General features: G+C 35.8%; 1 protein-coding gene across 5 annotated transcripts in view; it reads left to right on the top strand.

Annotated features, from left to right (window-relative positions):
- The window catches only part of fam49a (family with sequence similarity 49 member A), a 35,123-nt gene extending 15,739 nt beyond the window's left edge, over positions 1-19,384 (top strand). For 2 of the 5 annotated variants that reach the window (XM_016235697.1, XM_016235698.1), the window contains exons 2-12: positions 11,547-11,600; positions 15,656-15,735; positions 17,032-17,153; positions 17,272-17,377; positions 17,483-17,619; positions 17,709-17,786; positions 17,881-17,997; positions 18,361-18,440; positions 18,523-18,649; positions 18,752-18,822; positions 18,921-19,384. In XM_016235697.1, coding sequence (XP_016091183.1) covers positions 15,663-15,735; positions 17,032-17,153; positions 17,272-17,377; positions 17,483-17,619; positions 17,709-17,786; positions 17,881-17,997; positions 18,361-18,440; positions 18,523-18,649; positions 18,752-18,822; positions 18,921-18,984 — 975 coding nt within the window. In that variant the 5' untranslated portion in view covers positions 11,547-11,600; positions 15,656-15,662 and the 3' untranslated portion in view covers positions 18,985-19,384. Of the gene's footprint in view, positions 1-9,872; positions 10,014-11,546; positions 11,601-15,122; positions 15,204-15,655; positions 15,736-17,031; positions 17,154-17,271; positions 17,378-17,482; positions 17,620-17,708; positions 17,787-17,880; positions 17,998-18,360; positions 18,441-18,522; positions 18,650-18,751; positions 18,823-18,920 lie in introns of those variants that run through there. The other 3 variants (XM_016235700.1, XM_016235701.1, XM_016235699.1) reach the window with 2 other exon arrangements.
- Positions 19,385-27,667: the final 8,283 nt, after the last annotated feature.

Genomic DNA, 27,667 nt, shown 5'->3' with positions numbered 1-27,667 from the left:
TTAGATCAAATGGTGTTGTCGTTTAATGGATTTATATTATTGCATGCATTAAAAATTGTACAATTATTATAAAAAACATAAAATTGTAATTCTAAAAACGGAGCTTTGTGCGATAACAGGTATGCTTTTCCGAACATTTTAGTATTGGTTTTATATTATAATGTCACGTAGTTAAATTGTTTAATTAATTTAAATGGTTACTTTTTTTTTTAATTCCTAGAAATTAAGCCTTGTGCAACATAAAGGGCATATATTTATGTCTATCTGAGTTAGTTTGGGCTCAAAACATAAAAGCCGCAAAGAGTTTAATTGGCAAAAAACCCGAATGTCTAATGAATGTCAAACGTCAAACAAACTTTACCGCCTTGGCGCACATTGGGCTGCAAAATCATATCATCATCTAAAAACTGTAACAAAATGATACCTTTTCTTAAATACTAAAACACACACAAAACCACTTTGATGTAAACTGACATATTTAATATTTTAATTTGTCACTTCAACGACTAGCTGTTGTTTTTATTGAATAACATAGACCGACTCCTAGTATCACAAACCTAATCGGTTAATATATATTTTTTCTATTGACACTAGAACCTGTGTTACGTGGTAACCTACCATTGTAGCGTGGTAGGTTACCACGCTACAATCCATCACGCTCCCTAAGGTCGCAAAACTCTGGACTTTTGGTAGTACCTAGGATAGCAAAGTCCACTAAAGGAGGTAGAGCTTTTTCGCATTTGGCTCCCAAACTCTGGAACAGCCTTCCTGATAACATTCGGGGTTCAGACACACTCTCCCTGTTTAAATCTAGATTAAAGACACATCTCTTTGGCCAAGCATTCAAATAATGCATCTCATAATCTTGTACTGCAGTTATATCTGATCAAATGCACATTATTATTCTTTAGTTTGGGTTAAACAAATCAATTTTGCTTGGTTGGAACAGCAGCTACGCTAATTATGTCTCTATTTGTTTCTCTGTTTTTTGTAACTAAGCTTCAGTCTGGATCCAGAACACCTGAGAAGAGATGATGCCAACCCCTCAGAGGAGCTCAGATGATGCCAACCCTGAAACAAAATACAGAACTACCACATTTTGCTATAAGTTTGATTGCATCGTATAATAATTGCTGTTAATAGTGTTCATCGTCTTTTTTGATTACGTCTTTACTTGATTCTTCCGTACATTTCTGCCATATGTACATTGACTGACAGTCACCACTGATAAGCTACCACTAAATATTATAGAAACTTAATTTGCTGTAAAGTTGCTTTGCAATGATTTGTATCGTGAAAAGCGCTGTACAAATAAACTTGACTTGACACTCGTTTCTGTCAATAAAAAGTTTAAAAACAAGCTGTTATGTCATCGTTACATCAAAAAATTCCACAGGAAATAGTTTACATAGGTGGCCTTGGAGACAAAAAGGTTCAAACCCCCTGAAATAGTCAGCTATAATCCCCATGTCAAACATTTATTTCCGAGGCGCCTTACGGTGGCGTCAGGACATAAGTTCACCTCGGCTAGACGCAATGTCAAAAACGGTCGAAACCTTCAATACGATAGGAGTCATTCTGCACTAAAGAAAGTGGTGAACTTTGAGCGTCAGGACCCGGAAGCGTGTTATTTTATTGTCACATGGCTTGAAGATTTCAATAACAACAAAAAATGGCGACAATCACGTTGTTCGCTGGAAGGCTTCCTGCGCCATTAAAAATATTCACGTAAACACGGGAGTTCAGCGTTGAAAATGCAGGTAAGTACTTTTGCAGTCGGTAGAACAGTACATATGTCTAACTCTGATGGTGTTATTATATTAATGTTTTCACGTTAGAAGTATGTGGCGTTTGTTTTTGCCATGAGAGGGGTGTGTGCGCGCGCTGTTGGGCGTTAGCGCGCTTCAGAACGGTACAATAAGACGACTCACAACACGTCTTTTTGCTCAAACACGTCTTGTATTCATGTATAGTTTCGTGTATAAATGATATTGCTCGAATCTTCCTAACATAAATTACTTAATATAAAATTGCACTTTTATCAACCACTAACATTTTTCTATAAGAAGTCGCAACACACTATAACAGCTAATGTATTCCCGTTTTAACCCATTGAAATGACTTTCTTCCGCTTTTCCCCCCGAAACAGCCGCTAAAGGAATGTTAGGCAGATGTTTTGTCATAATTTGGCAGGCGTTTCCACTGTCCTGAGATGGCAAACACGACGCGCTGATGGAGTTGTTTACAAGAAGAGATTCGCACGGAGGGCGGGGATGTTGTGGGCGGGGTCTGCGGGATGATGTGGGAGGAGCCAAACGCATGCCAAATACGAGAGCAAAGTATAGAAGGTGGAGTCAGAGTTACCATAACAAGTCTGTCGTCACAGGGGTGCTGTGTATGAATAATTAAAGATCAAAACGAAGGTATTGAATCTCTTGCTGTCAGATAGGGAGTTGACATCTAATGCAGTGTATCCAATGAAAATATGGCATAAAGTCCAATCATGATATTAAAATTTCTACTTTGTAAAAGTTATGTTCAATAATAAAATGATTGCATCTACTCATTACTATAATATACACAGATGGACATGTCAAGTTTATTTAGCCTATATTATATATTGATTGTTATATCTTGAAAACAGTAAACGTCACACTCTGATATTTAAAAGTCAAAGTTGATATGTGCATCAGAGTGAACATGGACAAGAAGATGTGTGAAGAACTACTGCCCTGGCTCTGCTTGATTTGACAGGCTGCCCTGGTTCAGTTATCACAGTGCTGATGCTGTCCATCTTAAAGGTACAGTACTGTGATAACTGAAGGATGGCTGCCATCTTGACATCCAGCCTCACAAAAAGGTGAAAAAGGTTTTTACAAAGAAAAACAAAATGAAGACTTTGGTGTGGCCTAGTCAAAGTCCTGTCCTGAATCCTATTGAGATGCCGTGGCATGACCTTAAAAAGGAGGTTCATGCTCGAAAACCACTCCAATGTGGCTGAATTACAACAATTCTGCATAGATGAGTGGACCAAAATTCCTCCACAGCGCTGTAACAAACTCATTGCAAGTTACCGCAAACGCTTGATTGCAGTTGTTGCTGCTAAGGGTGGCCCAACCAGTTATTAGGTTTAGGGGGCAAACACTTTTTCACACAGGGCCATGCAGTTTTGGATTTTGTTTTTCCTTAATAATAAAAACCTTTATTTAAAAACTGCATGTTGTTCACTTGTGTTATCTTTTACTAATATTTAAATTAGTTTGATGATCTGAAACATTAAAGTGTGACAAACATGCAAAAAAAACAAACAAAAAAAATCAGGAAGGGGGCCAACACTTTTTCACACCACTGTGTGTGTGTGTGTGTGTATATATATATATATATATATATGTCATATCACTCTGAAATACTGCACATTGTAGTTTCTATGAGTTAAGTCTATTTATTATCAAAGCATTTGTCAGTAATACAGTTAAAATGGGGAATATATGTGAATGATTGCATTGCAGGCTGATTTAAGGTGTGCCCCTAAATTTTCAGCTTGTGCTCCTAAAAAAAATTTCAGTCAGGGGCTACAGTGCTCCTAGTAAAAATAGTTAGTCTATACAAAAATTTAATATATTTTATACTTATACAGTTTAAAAGATTAATAGATGTGGGGATAAGTTGTAATATGTGAATTTGATCCACACATACTATTGTAGAATCTTGTGAAGGCTTCCAAGAGATAACTGTTCAGTTGACGGCAGACAGCCTCTCTAAATCAAGAGCACCTTTAAAAGATAAAGGACTGACTGGACCTAGTGTGAATGTTTTTTGGCGGCCATGTTTGAACATGATTAATGTGTGATAGAACAGCAGACATCTCTCTGCTGAAGTCTTCTCTTAGAAGTATATCTGCTGCTTTTTAGGATTCAGTTTGCTTGATTTAATAAAAAATACCTTATATCACAAATCTTATTTGTCCATCTAGTATTTTACATAATTCATACGTTAGTGAAATACTTGAAATACAAAAACAACGAGGAGCTCAATTATTTTGACAGTATTTAAACAGATCAGTTTACACTAAACTCCACCTAAGAACTTACGCTCCATAATTTGATGTAACTTAGTCAAAAACAGTGATTATTTAGTTTTATTTATAATAAAAGCTTTGTCATTATTGTAAATATTATAGCAAAATTTGTAGAAGTAAAATAAAATACTTGTTGCTTTTGTTTAACCCTCAAAAATATAATTAAATTATAAAAAAATAATATAATTAAACAGTATTATTATCACTGTTATTCATAACAATAATAATAATAATTGTAATAATAGTTATTATTAATTCCGTTGTAATTATGACCTGTTATTTTATTATAAACAGAATAATAGTTAACAAAATATTATTGATGAATATTTATTCACTTTTGTTTTGTTTTAGTTTCTAAAGGCCCGTTCACACCAGGAACGGTAAATATAAAGATAACGATAAAGATATAGTTGTAAAAATCGTTCTCAATATGAAAGAATAGTAGAGTCCACACCACAGCTATAACGATAAAGGTACAGAGAAACGATATCGTTGGAGTCATATTCAGAACGATTTTTTAATCAATTTAATTCATAAAACTTGAACAATTTAGTATTTTTTTTATTATTATTTCTACATTACATTGGGGCCCTGTGAGTTTAAAACAAATTTATTATCAAAATGGTGGTAACCAAATGAAGGCATAAAATATTAACAATTTAATGCACCCTTTAAAATGTAATCAAATAAAAAATGTAATGATTCCTTTTATTTTTTGCCATGCAAATGTTGAACAACATTTGTTAAAATATGGAAGAAAAATTGTGTGATATTCCTTGATGAGTACAGTTTTAATAACTTTTGACAAGTAGTTGTCAAGACCTGAGTTTGCGTATATAAGATGCCACTCATTCACACAGAGACATGAAAAACATGCAGACTTCATATCTAAATGCCAGTCTTTTTATGCTTTAATAATTACAGACACTATCCTATTTCTCAATGTTAAGTGTACAGCCCTACTTTTGATTTAAAGAATTATTTACTCGTAAGCGTAATCCTTTTTATTTTAGAAATTGTGCAAGCAATGAAATGTAATGAATTGAGATGGGGAGTATTTTGCTGATTCACGGTGTAACTGTTACAGTATCTGATATTTTTCTTTGGCTATGTTTAGATGCCCCCTTGTGAGGTCAATAAGTACTGTGATTTTTTTCTCCATTATCAATGCTATCTCAGCAATAGCAGAATGGGGAGAAACCACTAGTAATTAGTTACTTGCAGCAAATGGACTTGTTGTAGAGACAGACAGGAAATGGCTGTTTTTACTACACTGTTATTGGTTAGGTTAGATTTTTTGTGTGTGGTGTCCTATCACACTGTTTTCTGCACTGCCCCGGTGTTTGTCAAAGACTGCACTGAGCATCAAAGCTCATGAACTCCCACACATTGTACAGTGAGGTCACTTTCTGCTTTTCTCCGTGAATGTTATCACAGAGGAAACTCTCTTTCTCACCTTATATTCAGTAGCATTACACGGGTGTGTGTATGTGTGAAGCTGACACATTGCTTACAGTAAGTAACACAATATTTAGACTCTGGATCAGTTTTATGTCTTAATGTACCAACTCTATCATAAATCAGCATCACGTTGCTGTTTGGTATCTGTTTCTACTAATAAAATAAAACAGAGAAGCATCTTGTTTTGATTTCCACAAAAAATTGTACAAATGAAAAGTGTGATTTATGGTCTATCTAATGAATGTTGGTGTGTATACATGTAACAGCAAACCACTAAACCTTGCATCAGCATTTTGGTTTGTTTAAAGGATTAGCATTATAGTAGTAATTAGGGGTGGGCATGACAGAAATATCACAGCACAATTAATTTTGTATAAAGGTGTCTGTTTTAAGTAGCCATGTAGAAATGTATCTAAATACTTCTTAATGAAATGTTTAGTTTAACTTTATCTTGAGATATCAATAGTTTCAGCTTTGTTAAAAACAAAGATATTAAGTAGGTTTTTTGTATATTAAGTGTTAAAAGCAGTTAACGTCCAGAAAATTTGTGGGTTAAAACAAAGTAATGAGATAATAAAGAGCCATTCATAAGCTCCTAAAAACGTCTTTTTGTAAATTTTCCTTTAACACTGTAGTAAACTAAGAAGTGAATGCAGTTCATTGAATCTATGTAAGGGTGGGTAGGTTTTGTTCATTTTGAGTTTGTTTTATGTGAGCTGCTTGTGAGATTACGGTGCTCTTAAAAGAAACAGGATTACTGGAACCCCCTCAGTCATACTTCAAATCCCACTGAACCGACTCATTAAAATCACATTCTTGTTAGATTAGCCATCCTGTCTATTTTAGCTGCTACTTACAAGAAGTAAAAAAATAGGGGTGTAACGATACACGTATTCGTATTGAACCGTTCGGTACGCATTACCAACCGAACGATTCGATTTGTTGGACTAATCCCATTACATTTGGAAAATAAAATGGCTTAAAGTGTGTGAAATATAATGTTCTCGGTGCCACTGCACTCAACAAGGCAGCCCAAACGACGTAACAGACAACGTGCTACTGCTATCTGCCTAGTGGCGTAACGTTTGCGGATGGGCACGCACTGCGAAAGGCCCCACGATAACCTCCCCTTGCTGGGGTGCATCGAAAGGTGGTGATCTTGTATCGACGATAGCCAGAGATATTGTCAAAAACATCAGTTGTTGGCAATATATGATAATTGGCGTTTCCAATTAATGTAGGCCTATTACATTCTTATTTTTATTAGGTATATTATTATTATTATGAAGTTACTTTTATTATTACATTAAAATTACAATTAATTTGCCCCACAATAATGACCAAATAACTGACGTGCTGCGAGGATAACAAAAGTTTAGTTAAAAATATATTTACTCCTCAATTGAAATGTAAAAAAAAAAAGGTATTTTAAAACAGGTCTATTAGCCTATACAATGAATTATAGGCCTATGATTAAAATATTAACACTTCAGGCATCAATAAAAATCAATTAAATAAAAAGCTTTTATTTCAAGCACGACTTTCAAAAACAACAAGGGAAAATAAAAACTGTTAGCTATATACCGTTATCAGCATATGTTGAAGTAGATTCGTCTCGTCGTCTCTGAGAGAATATGCGGCGTCAGATGCCGAAAGCTCCGTCATTACTTCCTCTTTCCGTTTTTACTTTCACTTTCTGTATAGTGAATTTAAGACGTTCATCGGCATAACTCTTGCGCAAAGTTTTGCAAGTTTGCAAGCCTTCATGGTTTAAAACAGAAATATTTCCAACATTGCGACATAACCAGCTACCCCGTACCAAACCATGTGTCGTACCGAACCGTGAATTTTGTGAACTGTTACACCCCTAGTAAAAAACTATCCTGCTGCTCATTTCAAAATGTTATCATTGGCATGTTACTAGTACAATAGGGGAAAAGGCTCATTACATATACAACAAGAATTAGACCTATAGTTAATATCTGCACTTGCTGTACTGAAGACATTATATTTCCCCGAGTTTCCTTCAGCTTTTTTGTCCATCTCCGTTTGTTTTCCATGGTGGTGTTGAAATTTTACACTTCGTTGACTCTTCATGCATCTTAACCTCTGGATGAACTGCGGGGAGTGGCTTTTAAGAGCTTCTTGAATGGCTGATGTGTTGCCTTTATGTCTGGGTTAAAACACTTTGCCATGGCTCTAATGATGTGCAGAATGGATATCTGAAATTGATACCCGAAAGACACCTTTTCCTGCTTTAATATAGTACTGCATGGTGATAATTCTGAGAAGCTTTGCATTTTTCCTTTTATCTTAAATCAAGTGAACCATATCCCCGAATATATAGAAGTAAATGAATCTTGCCTCATGATTACAAGCAGATCTTTTAGACCCATGGTGATGTCATCATCTAAAAGGCCTGTCACTGCCTAGAGGTGCTACAATTTCATGATGTGGGCATTGTTTTTGGGAAAGATCACCATCTGTTTCACCACAATTGCTTCTGACTGTGCTGCTAAACCGAAGTGGAATGATCAAGTCAAGTAATCCATGTTTTATCCAGCAGCCACAGTTTGTCAACAGTCATGTTATGTTCTTGCACTGGTATGATTGCTGTGACACCATTAAACTAATCATAATTGTATACTTGTAGTTAGACTGCTATGTGTGCCACCCAAGTGAGAATGGGAACTGGGAGTTGTTTGCTTGAATATTTCATGCTGTCGGTCATTTGGCCTGGGTCGTTTGAAGAGCCCATCTGCCTCTCGCAGGCAGACAGTTTTGTCCTGGAGGTTAGCAGCTGGTCAGAGTCTAATGCTTTTCAAAAATGGGCTCAGCTCCTCCTCAGACTACTTGATATTGAGTAATTTTTGTTTAAGACAAAATATGATTAGAACTGAACTGGCTCGTTTTAAAGGTCTTTTGAAACGGTGTGCTTTCCTTATACATCTCTAGTGTCTGTACTGCTTTTGAAAAGATGAACCAGTGTTATTTTAGCATCATTTATATGCTAATAAGGTATTTGTTTATTGTTTGAAGATTTTGAAGCTTTGAAACAGTAACACTGGGATAAACATGATTTGCTTCTTGATATTATTGTCTAGTGTTGAATGAGTCATCACTATTTTTGACCTGTTTTTCCTGAAGATTTTAGATATCTGTGTAGCCTATATCTGCTGAATGAGATTATCGTACTACATAGAAAACCTTAAAGCTAATAGACGTAGATGAATAACCACAAACTGCAGTTTTGATTTCGTATAGCCTAGTCTTTAAACTCCTTTTCCTGTGTACATGAAGAAACTTTTGCTTTCTAAAAACTAATGCCAAGCATGTGATGTAATTTTATGATGTACTTATCCAAAAATGTGATCTAGTTTTGATCATCTTAAAACCTTTCATGCTAGGTTCAGCCAAAAATGACGCGACTTCTCTGCAGACTTCACTCCCTCCTTGATTCTAGGTCAGGACATAGTGTTCATCATCCATACTGCCGTTGCCTCAGAGGAAAACTGTTACTCAAATGTGCTTCGCTGTGCAATAACCCCCGAGTTGTCATGGAGATTGTTGTCATCCTGGCAGATGTATGCATGCATGCATGCATGCATGTGTGTAGCAGCCCAGCTTTTTGGAAAATGTTTTATCTCTGTTTCTTACTTCAGTTACCACAATCTTTGGATTTTTGCATGTTGCAGAAATTCTCATATTTCAATAACTGAGCGGAAATACCCCATTTAAACGCAGATAATCTGAAAGCCGGCACCCTGCCTGCTTCATCCTTTGTTTAATCTCAAATGATAACTGCTATTCAGCATAGAGCAGCTTGTGTTATTGGGGTCACTGGAAAATTCCACTGCGAGTTCTGAAAAACATGTTTATTCTCTGGGAATTCTCTTTTCCTGATTCCAATACCTGGACCTGCTGAGAGGGAAATACCACAGATAAAATATCCTCATGTTATTTTGGCCCAGATCATCACACGCTAAAGAAGATCCTACTAAGATACTGTGCACTTCTTGGCGCAGATCTTCAGCTGATTCGAAAGCGCTGTAGAATTTATCTAACTAATTCCACTGGTTTTGCAGAGCGTGGAGAAGACCGGCGGACAGTGATGACTTCTTTAGTGAGGGAAAGGTGCAGACGGAGGAGGGAATGGAAGACCACTCATCCGGCTCACGCGTCGAGCAGACGTATGCCCATATAAGGGCTTGTGACTCCATGGCAGAGTCCCTGTGGGGTCTGTTCATGCCCTGTCCTCAGGTTTGAGGGGGGGAAGGGGAGTGTGAGCACTATGCACACTGACAGATGGGATTCGAGCCAGAGGGAGGCAGTTCTTTATCTCTCTGTCTGTGTGTTAGAAGGTCTGGCTTTATTAACACTGTTGCGATGCGTGAGGGCACAAGAGGCCGATGTATTAATTGGGATCGCTGATCTTAATCTTCTGAAGGAAACGCCGTCTGGTGGGAGGGTGACCGTGAGTATCACTGTGTTCTGAAAAAGGGGGAAAGCTCATTTCAAGCCTCTCTGGGGAAAAAAAGGTCAACACATGTTGATATGAGCTCGTCTTTTGTCAGCGCAGCTCAATAGAGAGCTGCTTTGTGGATGACTTTATCATGAAGACAGCTTCCTTTTTCCTTGACAAATGGATTGTTAAATTGGCAGTTTAAGGGTGTTTCACAACTTGTATGACAAGTTTTTTGCTTTCGTCATGATCATTCTTTGCATGAATGCCTAGTGTTTGTTGTTTGAATGTTTTGCCTTTTCCATATGGTTGAAGATGTAAGCACTTGTCTATGATGTGTTAAAAGACTTATTTTAGTTAACCAACAAAGGCTATACTATGCAGAAAAGTGCTGTAGAAACAGTAGATATGTATTGCTGTCATGTGCATGTGAGCCTCTTTAGAGAAAGTCTCTGCTGGTTCCTGCCCTCTAGAGTGTTTTTGGGTTGCCATTAGTTGCATTTAGCTGGAATGTCTCTAGATATTTAATACCCCAGTTAACGTGAAACAGCTGTGAAGTGCATTTTAAATCTGATAGTGAGCGATCAGTCTATTCAATGTATTTCATCATGGATAGCTATGTCATTGTTTGTGTATACTCATTAGTAATTACTGTATATATGGGGTAAAATAGTGGCATAAAGACAAACTAAATATTATTCAAAACCTATTTTTGAAAGTATATAGCTCACATTGCAATTTTTGTTGAAGTGACTGACATGTTTCCACAACAAAAACTGAAACAGTCAACAGAAACTAAAAAAAAATTTAAACAAATTATTCACAAAATTGGTTACTTAAACAGTTAGGCCTAGTTAAGTATAGCCAGTTGTTGTCATCACATGTATTTGTATTAAAAAATGACCAGGATAAATAATGTAAGGAAGATTATATATATATATATATATATATAATCTTGAGTATAAAAGGTTAACAATTAAATTATTTATTATTATTTTAAATAAAATTATATATCTACTTTTATAATTATACCTGTAAAGTGCACATTTAAAAAATATATATATTTTACAGGCATACAGAAAATATATGTTTTTTTCTGTTATTTTGTTCACATATTAAACAATATGAAATTTTATAATACTATGTTCTGTAATATATTTGATATATAATATATCAAGTGTTTAATATTATCATAATAAAAAAAAACACACTAACCACTTCAACACAATATGGAGATAATATATGTATGTATTATGCCCTGTATGTATTTACAGTATGTTAAATTTGGCTGTAGAACTGTAGAGTAGTTTTGAGAGCATATATTCCTGCTGTGCTACATAACGTTGCAAAAGAAGTGGCACAGTAATACTAGATCCCAGTATAAACACCTTAATAATGAGAATGATCTTTGGCGCAGCTCAATTGCATTATAACAAACCGTTTGCATTTTGAATTACTGTTTACATTTTATGCCAATCGATTGGTTTGATTTTTCTCATTAAACACAACTTGACTGATTTGCTGCTCGTTTGTTCTATTTTTCAGAATCAAGAACAAGTGGATGATCTAAAAAGAAGCATACGTTCTCCTCCAGATAAGGTAACACTGAGGCATCCTGTCGATTATGGCAATATCAGATTTACAGTTACATCACTCATTTCGATTAGGCTTGTTTGCAATGTCAGCATAGGTTCAGTTAACTCTGCTCCTCTTGCCACAGTATGTAGCATTTCCTTTTTGTGTAAGCAAATGAGCTTAGAAACACAGCCAGACGTTATTACAATAAACACAACTGCTGTAAACTCTGAATGAGAGCTGTGGTGTTCAGCCTCCACAAAGCAGGAAGTGTTGTAGTGTAGGCCGGTGCCTCTCGTAACATGAGGATTTGATAAACACAAACACGGTCACTGTGGGAACCCCATTAGGAAGTGAATAAACCAGTAATTTGTGAAGTTGTAAATATTGCGGCTGTATGCAAGACCTGAGCAAGAATCTCTGTTTAAGCCCAGCCAAGATGCGAAAGTTAATTTACTGCTCTGTTTATGAGCTGCTCAGCAGGCAGAGGCTAACAGAGGTCTTTTCAGCCACGGATAAAGTGGATTATTGTTTGGCTCGCATGGCCTCTAATTGCAGCATACATGGTTTAATTGCGAAGCACAGAAGCTTTTGATTTTATCTAATTCCAGTAGCCATGGAGGTCCTAACGGTAATTTATGTACAGTACGTCCAGTGCAGGGCTGAACTTAAAGGGGATAGTTCACCCAAAAATAAACATTCGGTCAGCTTATTCCAAACCTATATTAATTCCGTTTTGCTGAACATAAAACTTTTTGAAAAATGTTCTGTCCATGCAAGGGATATCAGTGGGCTCCACCATTAAACACATGCAGCTAGTATTAAATTTGAAATTTAATATTAATTTTATTATTAAAATTAGTCTGTTTGGTCTTACTCTAGTTTCTTTAAACAGGAAGTTGTTTTGTGTGACACTCCCTCACCAACTTTCCTGGTTACTCCGGTTTAAAACAACAATTCGCGCCCCTCATCACACTATACCTTTTTTTTTTATACTAGCTCTCTAAAGCATGTAAGAGCACTTGTGAAGGGTTTGTCAAGGTACAAGGTTTTCATTACACTACACAAACACACTTCCGAGGCCCCTCCAGCATTTTTACACCATAAGGTCACCCCATTACCAATGCAGGTCAAGGCCTGTGTGTGCGCATGTGTTTTGAGATGCATTTGTAATGGGTTTTTTATATGTAGTATGTGGGCAGTGTGCTGGATTTGTGCATGTCGTGCTGTGATGATTCACTCTGTATAATAATGAATAGAGTTCATAGTGAAGGACATGCACGCTCGCAAAGACACGGCTTAGAAATGGGCTGAATGTTCTGTGCCCGCTTTGTGTCACAGCCACCAGAGTGACAGTTTCTCATGCTTTTGCAAGTGCAGTTGTTCCGATGGTTGGAGCACTTTATGTTTGACAGGAAGCTCGTTTGAATCGCCTGCACTCATGTGTGGCGGTTAACCACATACAGCAGAAACGGTATTGTCTTCACATCCTCTTGCACATAAGAGCATTTGGAGGAATAAAACTGAATAGTGGATGTAACCTTGATGTTGCCGTTTTTATTCCGTTTGATTTTTTTTTTTTTTTTAGGTGACTTATTAAATGTGCTACACACTCAGTCAGCAATTAAGTGAATATATTCTAGCTGAGGTTCATGAAAGTGCCAAAATCGTTACCACTTCTGTACATCTGCTGTTAGAAGCTAATGCCAGATGATGATGCTATTATTATTATAGTGTGCACTTGCTCCCTCTGCTGGAGCAGTGAAGAGTCACATGCACTGTCTGCATGTATTATAAAGTCACCATGAAATCACAATTTGACAATTTTTGTGTAGAATATGCAGTTTATTATTAATAATATATGCATGCACATGATTATTTTTAACACAAATAAATAATCCCTCCTCTAGCCTATCTGCCACATGAGGTTGCATCAATCAGCCAACAACAATGGGCACATTTACATGCAAGCATTTATATACACTGATAACTACCAAAAATCAGTTTATTAAAATAACCTGTTTTCCAGTTTACATGCAAATCAGTAACCCGGCAATGCAAGTAAACTACGTTTGCAAGACTTTATTAAAAATCTGTTTATTTCCTGGTGGTGATTACATCAAAAATCCATGTATTCTTCTCGGAGTATTCAATTTGTTATGTTAAGTTAAATAAATGCATACTGTTAAATAAACCATTAAAAACCTCAGAGTATTCCAAAATGTCAGGGCAGATTTGCACAGACTCCTTTTCTTCTCATATTTGAAGTCTGTACCACTTGTCCTATGGCTGCATGAGATGAGAACATATTTTTTATTCAGTTTTTTGGGTCAAGAAAGAGTCGGAGCTTGCAATACATTTCCTCCTCCCCTACTGTAAAACATTTGCTGTGGTTAGATGTGCTTCCTCTCATATATTACATGGGTGTTCACATGCTAGACAAAATCGGGGTAATGGACAAAAATCTAGCCGTGTTGATCAGTTTATGCTTAAGCTGTTTATGAACTTGCACCGGAAAAGGCATTGTCGGCATATTAAAAAAAAAATGGGTTTAAGAATGTGCATTTAAACGCACTCAATGATCCAACAATTCAATCAGTTCCTGATACATTACTATGATAGAGTGCAGTTATAACTTTATTCCCATTAAAAACCTCAGAGTATTCCAAAATGTCAGGGCAGATTTGCACAGACTCCTTTTCTTCTCATATTTGAAGTCTGTACCACTTGTCCTATGGCTGCATGAGATGAGAACATATTTTTTATTCAGTTTTTTGGGTCAAGAAAGAGTCGGAGCTTGCAATACATTTCCTCCTCCCCTACTGTAAAACATTTGCTGTGGTTAGATGTGCTTCCTCTCATATATTACATGGGTGTTCACATGCTAGACAAAATCGGGGTAATGGACAAAAATCTAGCCGTGTTGATCAGTTTATGCTTAAGCTGTTTATGAACTTGCACCGGAAAAGGCATTGTCGGCATATTAAAAAAAAAAATGGGTTTAAGAATGTGCATTTAAATGCACTCAATGATCCAACAATTCAATCAGTTCCTGATACATTACTATGATAGAGTGCAGTTATAACTTTATTGCTTATTTGGCATAGTCTTAGTCGGTTGATAAAAATAAACATATCAGTAACTATACTCAATAAAGTATTTCAAAACAGCTGTTATAATCTCATTTGAAATATCATATCAGCATATCGGAGCATTTCAACTATTTAAAATGTATCCTCTGGCTGTGAATACATATGAGAAGGGCCAAGTAAAACTGACCTACAAAGAAGAAAACTAGTATCTCTTATGTGCTATGTTTTCCTGTTTTCAGAGTACCAGCATATTCTTTTTATCTGCTAGTTATGTACCAATTCAGATTGCTTAGATTCTCTAGAACATCAATGTTAAACAAGTAGTATATTACCGTTCTAATTGCAGCTCTCATCATTTTTGCTATACTCGTAATGAAGTCACTGTTTATTGGTGAGTTTAGGTTTCTTAGTTTTATTTCATGCAATTGTTTTTTTATCATTATATCTTGATTAGGTTTCGCTGGAATGGGTAATCTTCTAAAAGTCCTTACAAGGGAAATAGAGAACTATCCACATTTTTTCCTGGACTTTGAAAGTAAGTTTTGAGAAGAGGTGGAGTCTGGGGTTGGCGAGACTCTATAACCAGCTGTTTATTCCCCAGCAGTGGCAGGAGCTGGGCTGACCGTCTCAAAGCTCTTATAAGACAGTTTTCCCTCGTTGCTTTCTTGTGGTGAAAGTTTATGCTTCCTGCTGTCCAGAGCTGACGCTTTGTCTACAGTGTGTCCTGGGAATTAACTAGAAGAAATGTTCTGATTTAAAGTAAAAAGGAAAAGCAATAACGGTTCAGATTCAATTTGGAATGATTTCCATGTTCACCATGAGAAGTTGAGGGAATTCTGTGTGTAGGAGCATGAGACTTTGCAGAATTACTCTTTAACGCTCAGTGTGACATCCTGTGATTTTATTGTCTTTGACGTTCAACACCTTTCTCTTTTCTCTGTCTTTCTACCTTTTTCCTCTCTTTCTCTTCTTGCTTTTCTGTTTCAGAAACCAAATGGGGAATCTGTTAAAAGTGCTCACTTGCACAGAGCTTGATCAAGGGCCAAACTTTTTCCTTGACTTTGAAAGTGAGCAGAGCTTTTGCCTGGCCTGGTGTCTGTCACTTTTTCTGGCTACTAACTTTTTGCAAGTACCATTGTCAGAATTGTCCTTGCAAATCTACTCGTCACAACGCAACAGCAAAACAGTTTCACAATGCTTTTGCATATGCAAATGCTTTGTGCAAATGAGTTTGATCGGGCAATAGTTAGGATATTTTATCTTTTTTACATGCCATCTTTAATTCTAAGTACTCAAATTGCAAATACAAAGATATTTAAATCTTTTCTTGAAAATCTAAAAAAAAAAAAAAAAAATCTGATTTGTTGTTGGCAAATGCGCATGACTTGCTAATTAGTATTTGTAACTAACCACATATCCAATATGTCTGTGTACTGCAGCATGATACTTTCTCTGAAAATGATCTCCTTACTCTTTGCAGCTTCTGCTTGTTCTGTGATATTTTTTTTTAATCTCTGTTTGTCTCATTCTGAACTCTCAGCTCTTTCAATCCTTTACCTCTGTATACTTGGTCAGTAAACTTTGAAATCCTGTGACCTTATTATACTCAAAACCTGTTATATTACACTAAACATTGGATTTTGTTTTCTGTCTAGAAACTTTAAAGAGAGCTTTACCCAAAATGTTCAACATTTCCTGACTATTTGCTTTGCTGCTTTTTTGATTGCATTTCAGCCATAACTCATAACCAATCAATCTTTACTTTTGAAATGAGCATCTCTATGAAATGTTGAAATATCGGGGAACCTCTGGTTTAAAGAAAGAAAATGATTTTTTTATATGAAAATATCACCATTTATTTGTTTGTTTGTTGTGTTTATACATTGCTCCTAAAAATATTTGGGCGCTTAAGCTTCAGTTTAATGTATGAATGTCATTACATTACATTAGATGTACAAAACATCAAATCAAGTGGCATTTATTTTAAAGAAAAATTACATTAACACATTTTTGAAACAAAACATTTCACTAGAAGTTGTTCATGTGGTTTTAAACTCAAAAGCAATTGATGTGCTGAACAAAGCTGAAGTGTTTAGCCACTTTCTGGTTGTCAAATTTGATAGTTGTTGGGTGATGAACTGGATTATAACCAAATAAAATAATGACTTCATGCATTTACTTCACTACTAAAAATTAGATTGTCAATAAAAAAGGCTGTAATTTGGAAAAATGGAAATGAAGATCTGAGCTCTGTTCTCTGGTTTGCAGTTGACACTTGGTTTGATATTATATCTAATGCTGTGAAATGCATTGCATGTAATAACTAGTGCTTGGCAGTGTGTAATGTAGTTTATTTGTGTCAGATGCACAACCGACAGACTGTGAGAGAGAGGTGTGGAACCAGGTGAATGCTGTTCTCCAGGAGTCAGAGAGCATCCTGTCCGGCCTGCAAGCCTACAAGGGGGCGGGCCAGGAAATACGAGATGTACGTCTGATTAATAGTTCCGCTTTGGCTTTGTCGGTCAATTAGTTGTATTTAATGGCATTTAGAGGAGTATATTTCTCATGCCAGATTAAATCATGTGACTTGTTTGACGTTTTAGGCAATACAGAATCCTAATGACATGCTCCTTCAGGAGAGGGCGTGGAACTCTGTGTGTCCACTTGTCATCCGCCTAAAGAAGTTCTATGCCTTTTCATTGAAACTAGGTACACTATTCGTATATAATTACCTATATCCACATATTTTCTCCTTAGTAAGAAATGTAATGTAAGCTCTGCATCTGATCTGCTTTCTTCCTCTCTTCCATGTAGAGGAAGCACTACAGAGCCTTTTGGAGTCTCTGACGTGTCCGCCGTACACTCCCACTCAGCACCTGGAGAGGGAGCAGGCCCTTGCTAAACAGTTTGCTGAAATCCTGCATTTCACGCTCCGCTTTGATGAGCTGAAGGTGCCAGCTGTTTAAAAAAATAAGAGGAAATGTATTGATTGGCACTGTGCTAGCAAATTCCTTTTTAAATGTATTTAACATTTATTTAGATGAGGATTCCAGCTATCCAGAATGACTTCAGCTACTACAGAAGAACAATCAGTCGAAACCGATTAAACAACATGAATGTAAGTGCAGGAACCTGAGATAAAAGGATATTGTAAACACTTCTGTGCTCATTTCTATATTCATTTGTGTGTTTGTGTGTTTTTCTCTATCAAGCTTGATATTGAAAATGAGGTCAATAATGAAATGGCAAATAGAATGTCTCTGTTCTATGCTGAAGCCACACCTATGCTGAAGACCCTGAGCACAGCAACGACAAACTTTGTGACAGAGGTACTGCTTGTTTCTACAGTCGTAATTTTAGCACTTTAATTCCCATCAGAAATACTGTAGAACACTAATGGTCAAAAGTTTGGGGATAGCAAGTTTGTTTTTTTTGGGAAAGAATTTAATACTTTTATTCAGCACAGCTGCACTAAATGAATGATCAGAAGTGACAATAAAGACTAGGGGGGGGAAAACTGTTATTTTAAATTGTATTAATATTTCACAATAATATTGTTTTACTGTATCCTTTCAAAAACCTCTTCAAAAATCTTACCAATCCCAGACTTTTGAATGCTAGTGTATGATAATCAGTAGGCTCCATGCATTGTAATTTCCGAGTGATTTATTCCTTTAATTCTTTCTCTGTAGAATAAGACATTACCTCTTGAGAACACCACAGACTGCCTGAGCACTATGGCAAGTGTATGCAAGGTCATGCTAGAGACACCGTAAGTACTCAAGCTGTTTGTTGTGCCTGTATTGAAGTGTATCATTGTGGCATTATGCTCAATCTTTTACCTCTGCTAACAGAGAATACACAAGTCGATTCAACAGTGAAGACACACTTCTGTTTTGTATGAGGGTGATGGTTGGGGTTATTATCCTCTACGATCATGTGCATCCAAACGGTGCCTTCAACAAATCCTCAAAAATCGATGTAAGGCTACATTTCTCATATTTTCTCAATCAACCAAAACTTTTTTGAATGAGTTTAAAATGACTTTTCCCCCTCATAATGTGATATACACACTTTCTCTAGATGAAAGGATGCATTAAAGTCTTAAAAGATCAGCCCGCAGATAATGTTGAAGGTCTCCTTAATGCCCTCAAGTAAGTTTACTTTTCTGTTCTTAAAAAAAAGATGCTACAGCTTGTGTAATGAGTTTCACAAGTCATATGATCTTTTTTTTGTTTTTTTTCCTCCAAAGGTTCACCACAAAACACCTGAATGATGAGTCCACTCCAAAAAATATCAGAACAATGCTACAGTAATGGTTTTAAGTGAAGCGGGTCAATATTCTGACCTCAAAAGATGTATATGTTTACATTTATTTAAGGACTTGATGTTAATACTTGGGTGTATTTACATAATCATTCCCTCCAAGTTACTGCAATGTAAAGAAAGCAGACCTTTATTCTAAACAAATTGCCTATTCTGTCGACACAAGCACAAATTAATAAAAACCAAGCAGCCTTATGAAAATTCATGAAAAAAAAATCATTTGCAGTTTTGCTTTCAAATGAATAACCATGATCATGTTAACCAAAGGGGCTTATGCACTGGTTGTGAGTTACAGTGAAATCCTATTGGCTAAAGTGTAGTCAATATTGAATGAGTAAAGCGTGGGATGCTTGTGCTTTTGTATTTTGTAATGATGAGAAAAGACAGTTTAAAAAAAAATACCATAATGTGATGGAACCACTTTTTTTTTTTTTTCAATTTTTTCCCAAATCTGTGGTTTGGCTGATGGTGGCGATATCAGCTTTTATTTTTGTTATTATGTGATGTGTGTTATTTGTCTTTACGCCTCTTTGTTTCTAACACATTCGATACTCATCAATACAGCTTTAAAATCTGAAATAAAATTGACATTTTGTTTATTTTTGATTTATATTTGTGATTAATCTTCTTAAAAAAAAATATTTGTCACTAATTTGAAAATTTGCAGTTTTGCTTTCAAATGAATAACCATGATCATGTTAACCAAAGGGGCTTATGCACTGGTTGTGAGTTACAGTGAAATCCTATTGGCTAAAGTGTAGTCAATATTGAATGAGTAAAGCGTGGGATGCTTGTGCTTTTGTATTTTGTAATGATGAGAAAAGACAGTTTCAAAAAAAAAAAAAAAATACCATAATGTGATGTAACCACTTTTTTTTTTTTTTTAATTTTTTCCCAAATCTGTGGTTTGGCTGATGGTGGCGATATCAGCTTTTATTTTTGTTATTATGTGATGTGTGTTCTTTGTCTTTACGCCTCTTTGTTTCTAACACATTCGATACTCATCAATACAGCTTTAAAATCTGAAATAAAATTGACATTTTGTTTATTTTTGATTTATATTTGTGATTAATCTTCTTAAAAAAAAATATTTGTCACTAATTTGAAATCCTGCATTAATATTTCAGGTAAGGTTAGAGATGTGCGGGTTTTTAAACATTTAATGTCCATTAACAACAAAAAGACGTTAAAGAGTTGGAATTTTTAAAAAATTTTTAATGCGCTAAATTGATCAACTGATCAGCAAAGACTTTCAACTTCTTTTCAAAAGAATGCTGTTCTTTTGAACATTCTGTTTATCAGAGAATACAGAAAAATATCACAGTTTCCAAAAAAAAAAGTATATATATATATATATATATATATATATATATATTAAGCTGCACATGATGGTGGCGATATCAGCTTTTATTTTTGTTATTATGTGATGTGTGTTATTTGTCTTTACGCCTCTTTGTTTCTAACACATTCGATACTCATCAATACAGCTTTAAAATCTGAAATAAAATTGACATTTTGTTTATTTTTGATTTATATTTGTGATTAATCTTCTTAAAAAAAATATTTGTCACTAATTTGAAATCCTGCATTAATATTTCAGGTAAGGTTAGAAATGTGCGGGTTTTTAAACATTTAATGTCCATTAACAACAAAAAAACGTTAAAGAGTTGGAATTTTATTTTATTTATTTTTTTTTTTTTTGATGCGCTAAATTTATAAATAAACTTATCAGCAAAGACTTTCAACTTTTTTTCAAAAGAATGCTGTTCTTTTGAACATTCTGTTTATCAGAGAATACAGAAAAATATCAGTTTCCAAAAAAAAAAATATATATATATATATATATATTAAGCTGCACAATTGTTTTCAACAATGATAATAATAAGAAATGTTTCTTGAGCAGCAAATCAGCATATTAGAATGATTTCTGAAGGATTGTGTGACATTACTGAAGTAATGGCTGCTGAAAATTCAGCTTTTCCATCACAGGAATCAATTACATTTCAAAATATATTCAAATATGCCATTTTGAATGCAATATTGCTGTTTTAACTATTTTTGATCAAACACATGCAGACTTGGTGAGCAAAAGAGACTTCTTATAAGAAACATTTCAAAATCTTACCAGTCTTGCAGCTTTCTGAATGGTAGTGTAATTGACTAGACTAGAGAACCAAAAGGCTGTGAAGACTCGGTTTAAAATAGTAATCCCTGAGTTGTTAAACTAACTGCAATTCACATTCATAATGTTACAACACCGGATGGCAGTGTTTCACTGCTCTCACTTTAAAGCATCATTTTAGCCCAGACGGAGTAAGCAAGCATAACATTATTTTTTCATATTCACTTTTATAATAGCAACCACTTTAATATTAATTACAGAAGATCACCAGAATCTCCTAGCATAAATGTAGTGTTTTATTAGATTTTTCTCTATTAAGTCGTGACATATCCCAGTACACACGATTCAGCCTACGTGATATCTGCATGATTCCCCCTCAAACAGGTCGCCGTGATTTTGCCAAGGAAGACATGTTCCTGGATCAACATCTTTTGTTGATCCTGGATCAACATTACTGTCCAAAAATACAGACTTAACCCAATCCCTACCCCTAAACCTAAACTTACCCATAATTTATTCCTAAAATCAGAGGGAAATGATAGCTGATTAACAAGGGTCTAGAAGCACCTAACCCTGATTGTAAGCCTAAAACTGACATTTCCTGAAAAGTTATCTCTCAATTCGGATTGGTTGATTGGAATGATGTTCCAGGATCAACAAGGATGTTGATCCAGGAACATGCTGTACTTGGTCAAATCACGCTCATCCCTCAAACATCTGTTCTGGAAATATGTAATGGTGAGCGAGTATGAAATTCTGTAGGAAAAGGACATGGACAAAGTCATGTACGGCGATAGCGATATATTTACGACAGTGAATTCCACTCACCAAACTGTAGGGTGCTCCAAAATCACAAAAACTACATACAAAAACTACATTCCACATATTTCGAAATCATGAAAATATTCAATTTCTAGAAATTGAGTATGCCACTTTAAAAACGGCAATCATTAGACATGTTCCGCTTATTTTTGTCACCAAATGAATTGTACATTCAAGCACACGGTTGGCTGTGTGGCATTAGCTGAGATTGGCAGGCGTTATGCGCCATGCTGTTATTGTTTATGGCCCAGTACTCTTGATGGAGTGGCCACTGGCTCCGTATTATTATGCAATCAGGAGAGGTGTCTCAGTATGGAGGAGGAAAATCCTTTCAGGTGCCAGAGCCTGATGGCGGCACTGCAAAGTCATGCTGCTTCTGAACAGAAACTTGGCGTCACCGACAGGATCTAAACCCATGAGACTCTCAGTGTGCAAGCAACATTGCACCACTCAAGAAATCTGAGTTCTGCTTTCCTCTATTAAGTCATTGCTTATTAAAGAAGAATGTTTTGGATCAAAGTGCCTGAGTTGTTATAAAATCATCTGATGTTTTGTGATTCTGTAATGGAATGATCTCTTAATTACATCCTAACGGATGTAGCTTTCAGTGCGCTTGAAGTGAATCATTCTTAACTCATTATGAACATTTAAATGTCACATTTTTAATGTCAAGACATTAAAAATATTACAGTAAAATATCCGTAGCTTTTTTTGAAAGCTTTCCAGTTGAGCAATTAGAACAAAGATAGAAATGAACTGATTCATGAACATTTCCATTGCACAAAGGGTCTTTACATTGGAGAATGTTCTTTAGTTAATTAAAATGTTCTTCACACTAAGAAAAAAAAAGATTGAACTGTTCACTAAAATGATTATTTTAATATGATTATTTTATGGCATCATTGCAGAAACCCCCCTTTGGAACCTCTTCTACAAGTATAATGCCCTTTATACACAAAAACCCGACTGTTATTCACATAAAACAAGACAGCGCTTCTCTGTGTGTGTTTGAGAGGAAATCAAATGCAGTGTTTTGCCTGTAGGGAGTTAACCGATGTGAAAGTAGTTGGGTGTGACAGTGCAGAAATTGGAAAAGAAAGGGTATTTGAGTGTTCTGAATACAATATTTAAGTATTCATAGCACATGTTCGACCACTGGGGATATGGATTATGTGAACAACTTGAATAGCTGATCAAATGTTTTCTCCATGGATTGAAGAGCATATTGATGAGAGCTTTGATCTTTGGGCATAAGCCGCAGTTTCAATCCATCCATTCCTGCCCACAAATAAACTCCTATAATCCAGTTCACGCAAAGTAGCTCCTATTGTGTTCTTTATGCAGTCTATAATTTGAATCAATGCCTTAATGCGTATAGTTGAATTATATATATTTATGCAGTAAGATCTGAACCGCATGCTGTATTTCAGCAGGCTTGTCTTGGAGCTGTAGTCAGTGTCTCATTCTGTTTTATTTCTTCACTGGTTTGTTTATTTTTGAAGAGTTTATAGAAGAGCTTAAAGCAAAAGTTAAAGCTCTTTGTGCCGTGAAACCTCAAGATCCATCAGGTTCAGTCAAACTTGGAAGAACTTGCTCACAAACTCTCTCTTTTTCCTGAATAATAGATGCCTTTCTCTAAAATATACATGAAAGCGTTCATTGTGCACTCTATCTGAAGTGTGGTGTATTACGTAAGCCATGGCTTGATGAATGATACATACACAATTCCATCTTGAATTTTGTTGCATAACTGGCAAGATGCATACGGAGACCTTGGGGCCTACTTCTTTTCCTTTGATTAAAACAAACAGCTTTTTTCGTTCTGCTACCACACATTCCTGCGTTTTTTTTTTTCATACCACAGCTGCTAACCGTCATGTAATGCCGGATAATTGGTGTTCTTGCTCCCTGCGTGGTTGGCAAAGTAAGGCTATGCTAATTTGTCTTTGTTTTCTAAAGAAGTAACAGCCGTGTAATCACTCAATTAGATGGTGCATGGTGTTTGTGTGAAAATACTATTTGAGAGAAAGGACTGTGTTGCATCTGTCTAAATTACATTGAGCAGAATGACTTATTTTAATTGCATAGAAATTACGTTTTGCTGTAGGTGTGTATAAATTGTATCAGGTTTAATAATGTTTCCTGGAATTAGTCAAATGTGCTTAAACGGGTCATGTGAATGCTTGGCGTGTTTCTGTAGCCAATTACAGTTTAACGGCTCAAAAGAGAATAACAGCGTTTGTGTGGCAAATGCATCAAGCTTGATGATATGACACTCATTACACTGTGTTCTGGAATGCTAGATTCTGATTGGTCAATTGTGGCATTCAGTAGTCTGGTATTTCCTAATAATCAGTTGTCTATGGCAACGCGGTATATCAGGCTGCTCGGGTAATGCTGACCACACATTATAGCTGCATCCCAAATGGCACACTTATTCACTATGTACTTATGCACTATGTACTCAACCATGGTAGTGTTTGAATTATATAAGGTTATTCTGTCATTCATAATCGGAGTCTGATAGCACGGATCGCTACGTAATTAAAGCTGTGATAGTTGAGTGCATGAAGTGTCGCAACATTTATGTTTTTTTTTTCTTGGTTATTTAAGTGCACTTTTTCTTTTTTGGAATTTTCAGTGTGAACACACTACTCGCACTATTCATACTACAAAACGCCATAGAATAATGCATAAGTAGCCTATGCGATTTAGGACGCGACTTATGATTTTTAGGGGGCGTTTATGCGACACCGTTTATTAAAACAGAAAATAAAAACTTAATACGTTTTAGCCATTCATTTACACAACAACTGCGTTTTGGGGGGCTGAAAACGCTAAATTTGGAAATGGGTTTCAAAGGGCAAATCTCTGTGTAAACTACAAAAACGTGAAAACAGTGATGTCTTGCACATACGTATTATATGTTCAGTCTATAGGTATGTGCCCAGGCACGTAATGTTTCTTTACAAAGTGACATCGGCAATTACTGGCCTGGCATGTATAAGCATTTTTAGTCATTTTTATGGATCTGTGTGAACAGGGATCGTTTTGACAATGTTGTCATCTTTTCAAAAACGCTAAGGAAAACGTTTTTTGTTTTACGTTTTTGTCATGTGAACGTTGAATGTTGTTACTTTTTTATATATTACACATGACATGGATTCGTTTGTACTCTGAAAAATTTCTGTGTCCAAAATATCCGAATCCGAGTCCACCTGATTCCACCCGAGTCCGTCCAAGTCCAAGTTCATTCACAACTGCAGTCCGAGTCCGAGTCCCGAGTCCAAGTACCCCAAGTCTGTTTCTTTGTAATTAATTGTGATATCTACTAGCAATTTTGTTAAAAAAAAGTTTAAAAAAATTCTACGCCTTTTTCTATATCTGAGAGTACTTTAACACGACACAGTACTAAAAACAGAAAAGTTTATCCTTTGCATTTTTTTAAAGTTTTGTGTACAGACGAAAATGTCAAAATATTCACATATATCTGCAAAAAAAAGACAAAAAATCCTGTATTATGCATGCCAGGCCAGTAGTTGGCGATGGCATGCATACTACACTACGCGCCTGCATGCATTTCTTAGACTGAACGTGTAATATGTATGCAAATGACGTCACCATTTTCACAAATTGATTTTTTTCGTGGCTAAATAGCTATGAATGAACAGCAAATACTCATAAAAATAGTCTATTTTAAATTAAAAATGGTGTCATGTATACACCCCCTAAACTGGATTTATTTTTACTTCTCTTGTATCACACAGCGTTCGCTATGGTTTTTCATGCAAATGCAGGTAGTGCCATTTTACAACAAAGTTGTTGGTTGCAGTGAAAATGTGTGAGGTCATTTGTCAAATGTTGCAGGTCTTCAGTTTTAATATACAGTAATATTACAACAGTATTTGTATTGTTGCTATAGGCTGATTGTTTTGTACATTTTATTAGACTGTCTTATTTATAATTTTTCTTAGCAGAATTAAGCTTTAAGATAATTCGATTTTTAAAAATGCGATTATAAATTAATTTAAACTCAAATCTAAATTTCATGTCCATGCATTTATGCAGTGTAATATAAGGGATGATGTACAGTCATCTGGTCAGTATCGCTTATTAATACATAATCCACTTAAACCTTTCTCATTTGGAAAGGTGTGAAAAGCACTGCAAGAGAGCATTCATATTCCACATGCATAGCTATATGTATTAATCATGAACGAGTAATCAAGACATTCGCATTTACATTTCAGCTCTGTCAGTGAACTGTGCGAAAGGACGGATTTTAACAGTAGGGACCTGCGAAAATGTGTGGGAGCATTTTATTGACGTATAACGTCAACCGCCTCCATGATCGCCATCTGATTTAAGGTCAGTTTCTAGCTGCAATTGTCAGTCACTTCTAAGACACAAACCAGATTCATTTTTTTTCTCATTCATTTATGTCTGTTTCCTGAGGGGAATGACGCATCATTTTTCAAATGCATAGGGAATTTGTCATGTTTGTCATGTTGAATTGAATCATTTTGCAAGCATAATAGCTGTATTACGCCCATTATAGCATAACGGGGCATGATACATTTATTTGTTGTTATCCACATCTTAGCAGTACAATGAGACGGAATGGATTTATCAGTAAACTGCAGTCTCTGCTGGGTGTGAAAGCCTGCAGTGTGATCCTGGTCAGGCCTGCACCGTGCAGCTGACTGCAGTGGGAAGGGATGGGCCTCCCAGCCGTATCCCAGAGTTCTCTGTGATTGGTATGCAGCCCCAGCTGTTCGTGTTCTGCTGTGTGAGTTTCTGAATGCTAGTGCGTGTCTGGGAGACGTACTGCAATAGGGCGGAAGGAGAAGTGTGTGTGTATGTGTGTAGCGGGTGAGGGGAATACCATGAAAAACACGTGCGCACACACAAAGCTCTGTGCCAGGAATCCCTGTCTGAAATGATCCAAGTCATCTGTCTGTCTTACCATGAGAGTACACTTTGAAAATCATTTTGCTCAGAGAGGAGCATTGAAAGGCCAGTGTATATTTGCATGAGGGCTGGTCTTGTTTGTCTCCTGCAGTATGTGCCAAAATCGTTATCTATATAATAACACAAATAAATTGTCATATTGCTGTCTTTTCAAATAATCATCAGTCAAACATATAAAGATACCTTGATATGAATTTACATTACATTTTTACATCCAAAATTTTAAAAAGGTTGCAACAACTAAAGGTAATATAGAATAAAATACGTTAGAGTCAAAATGTGTCCGGTTAATTCGTATATTTAGAAAAATTATGCTAAATCATAATTATGACATAAAAATTAATAAGCATGACATACTAAGTCAAAAATATAACAAAAGTCGTTATTACGACAAAAAAGTCAATTATAAGTCAAAATTGACACACTAAGTCATAATCATAATTATGACGTAAAAAAGTCAGTTATGACAAAGTGTCAGCAATTACGATAAATCATAATTCTGTGATAAAAATGTAAAAAAATCTGAGATAAAGAAAAAGCTGAATTTTTGTCATCATTTTGACTTTTTGATTTTTTAATGACTTTCTATGCTTTTTTATGACATAATTCCAATTTACCAAAAGCATGATTTTCCTTATGTGGTGGAAATGGTCTTCCAGCAGCTTCCACTGTGCACCGCTTACATACTCTGGTCTGAAAAAAACAACAAAAAACAAACAAAGAGGCGATATAAACAGGTAAAAGAGCCATTACGGTTG

Source organism: Sinocyclocheilus grahami, unplaced genomic scaffold (genome assembly GCF_001515645.1).
Source record: "Sinocyclocheilus grahami isolate Dianchi unplaced genomic scaffold, SAMN03320097.WGS_v1.1 scaffold473.1, whole genome shotgun sequence".
Classification (NCBI taxonomy): Eukaryota; Metazoa; Chordata; class Actinopteri; order Cypriniformes; family Cyprinidae; genus Sinocyclocheilus; species Sinocyclocheilus grahami.
The sequence above is the reverse complement of the archived record's forward strand: the minus strand, read 5'-3'. Positions and strand labels throughout refer to the sequence as shown.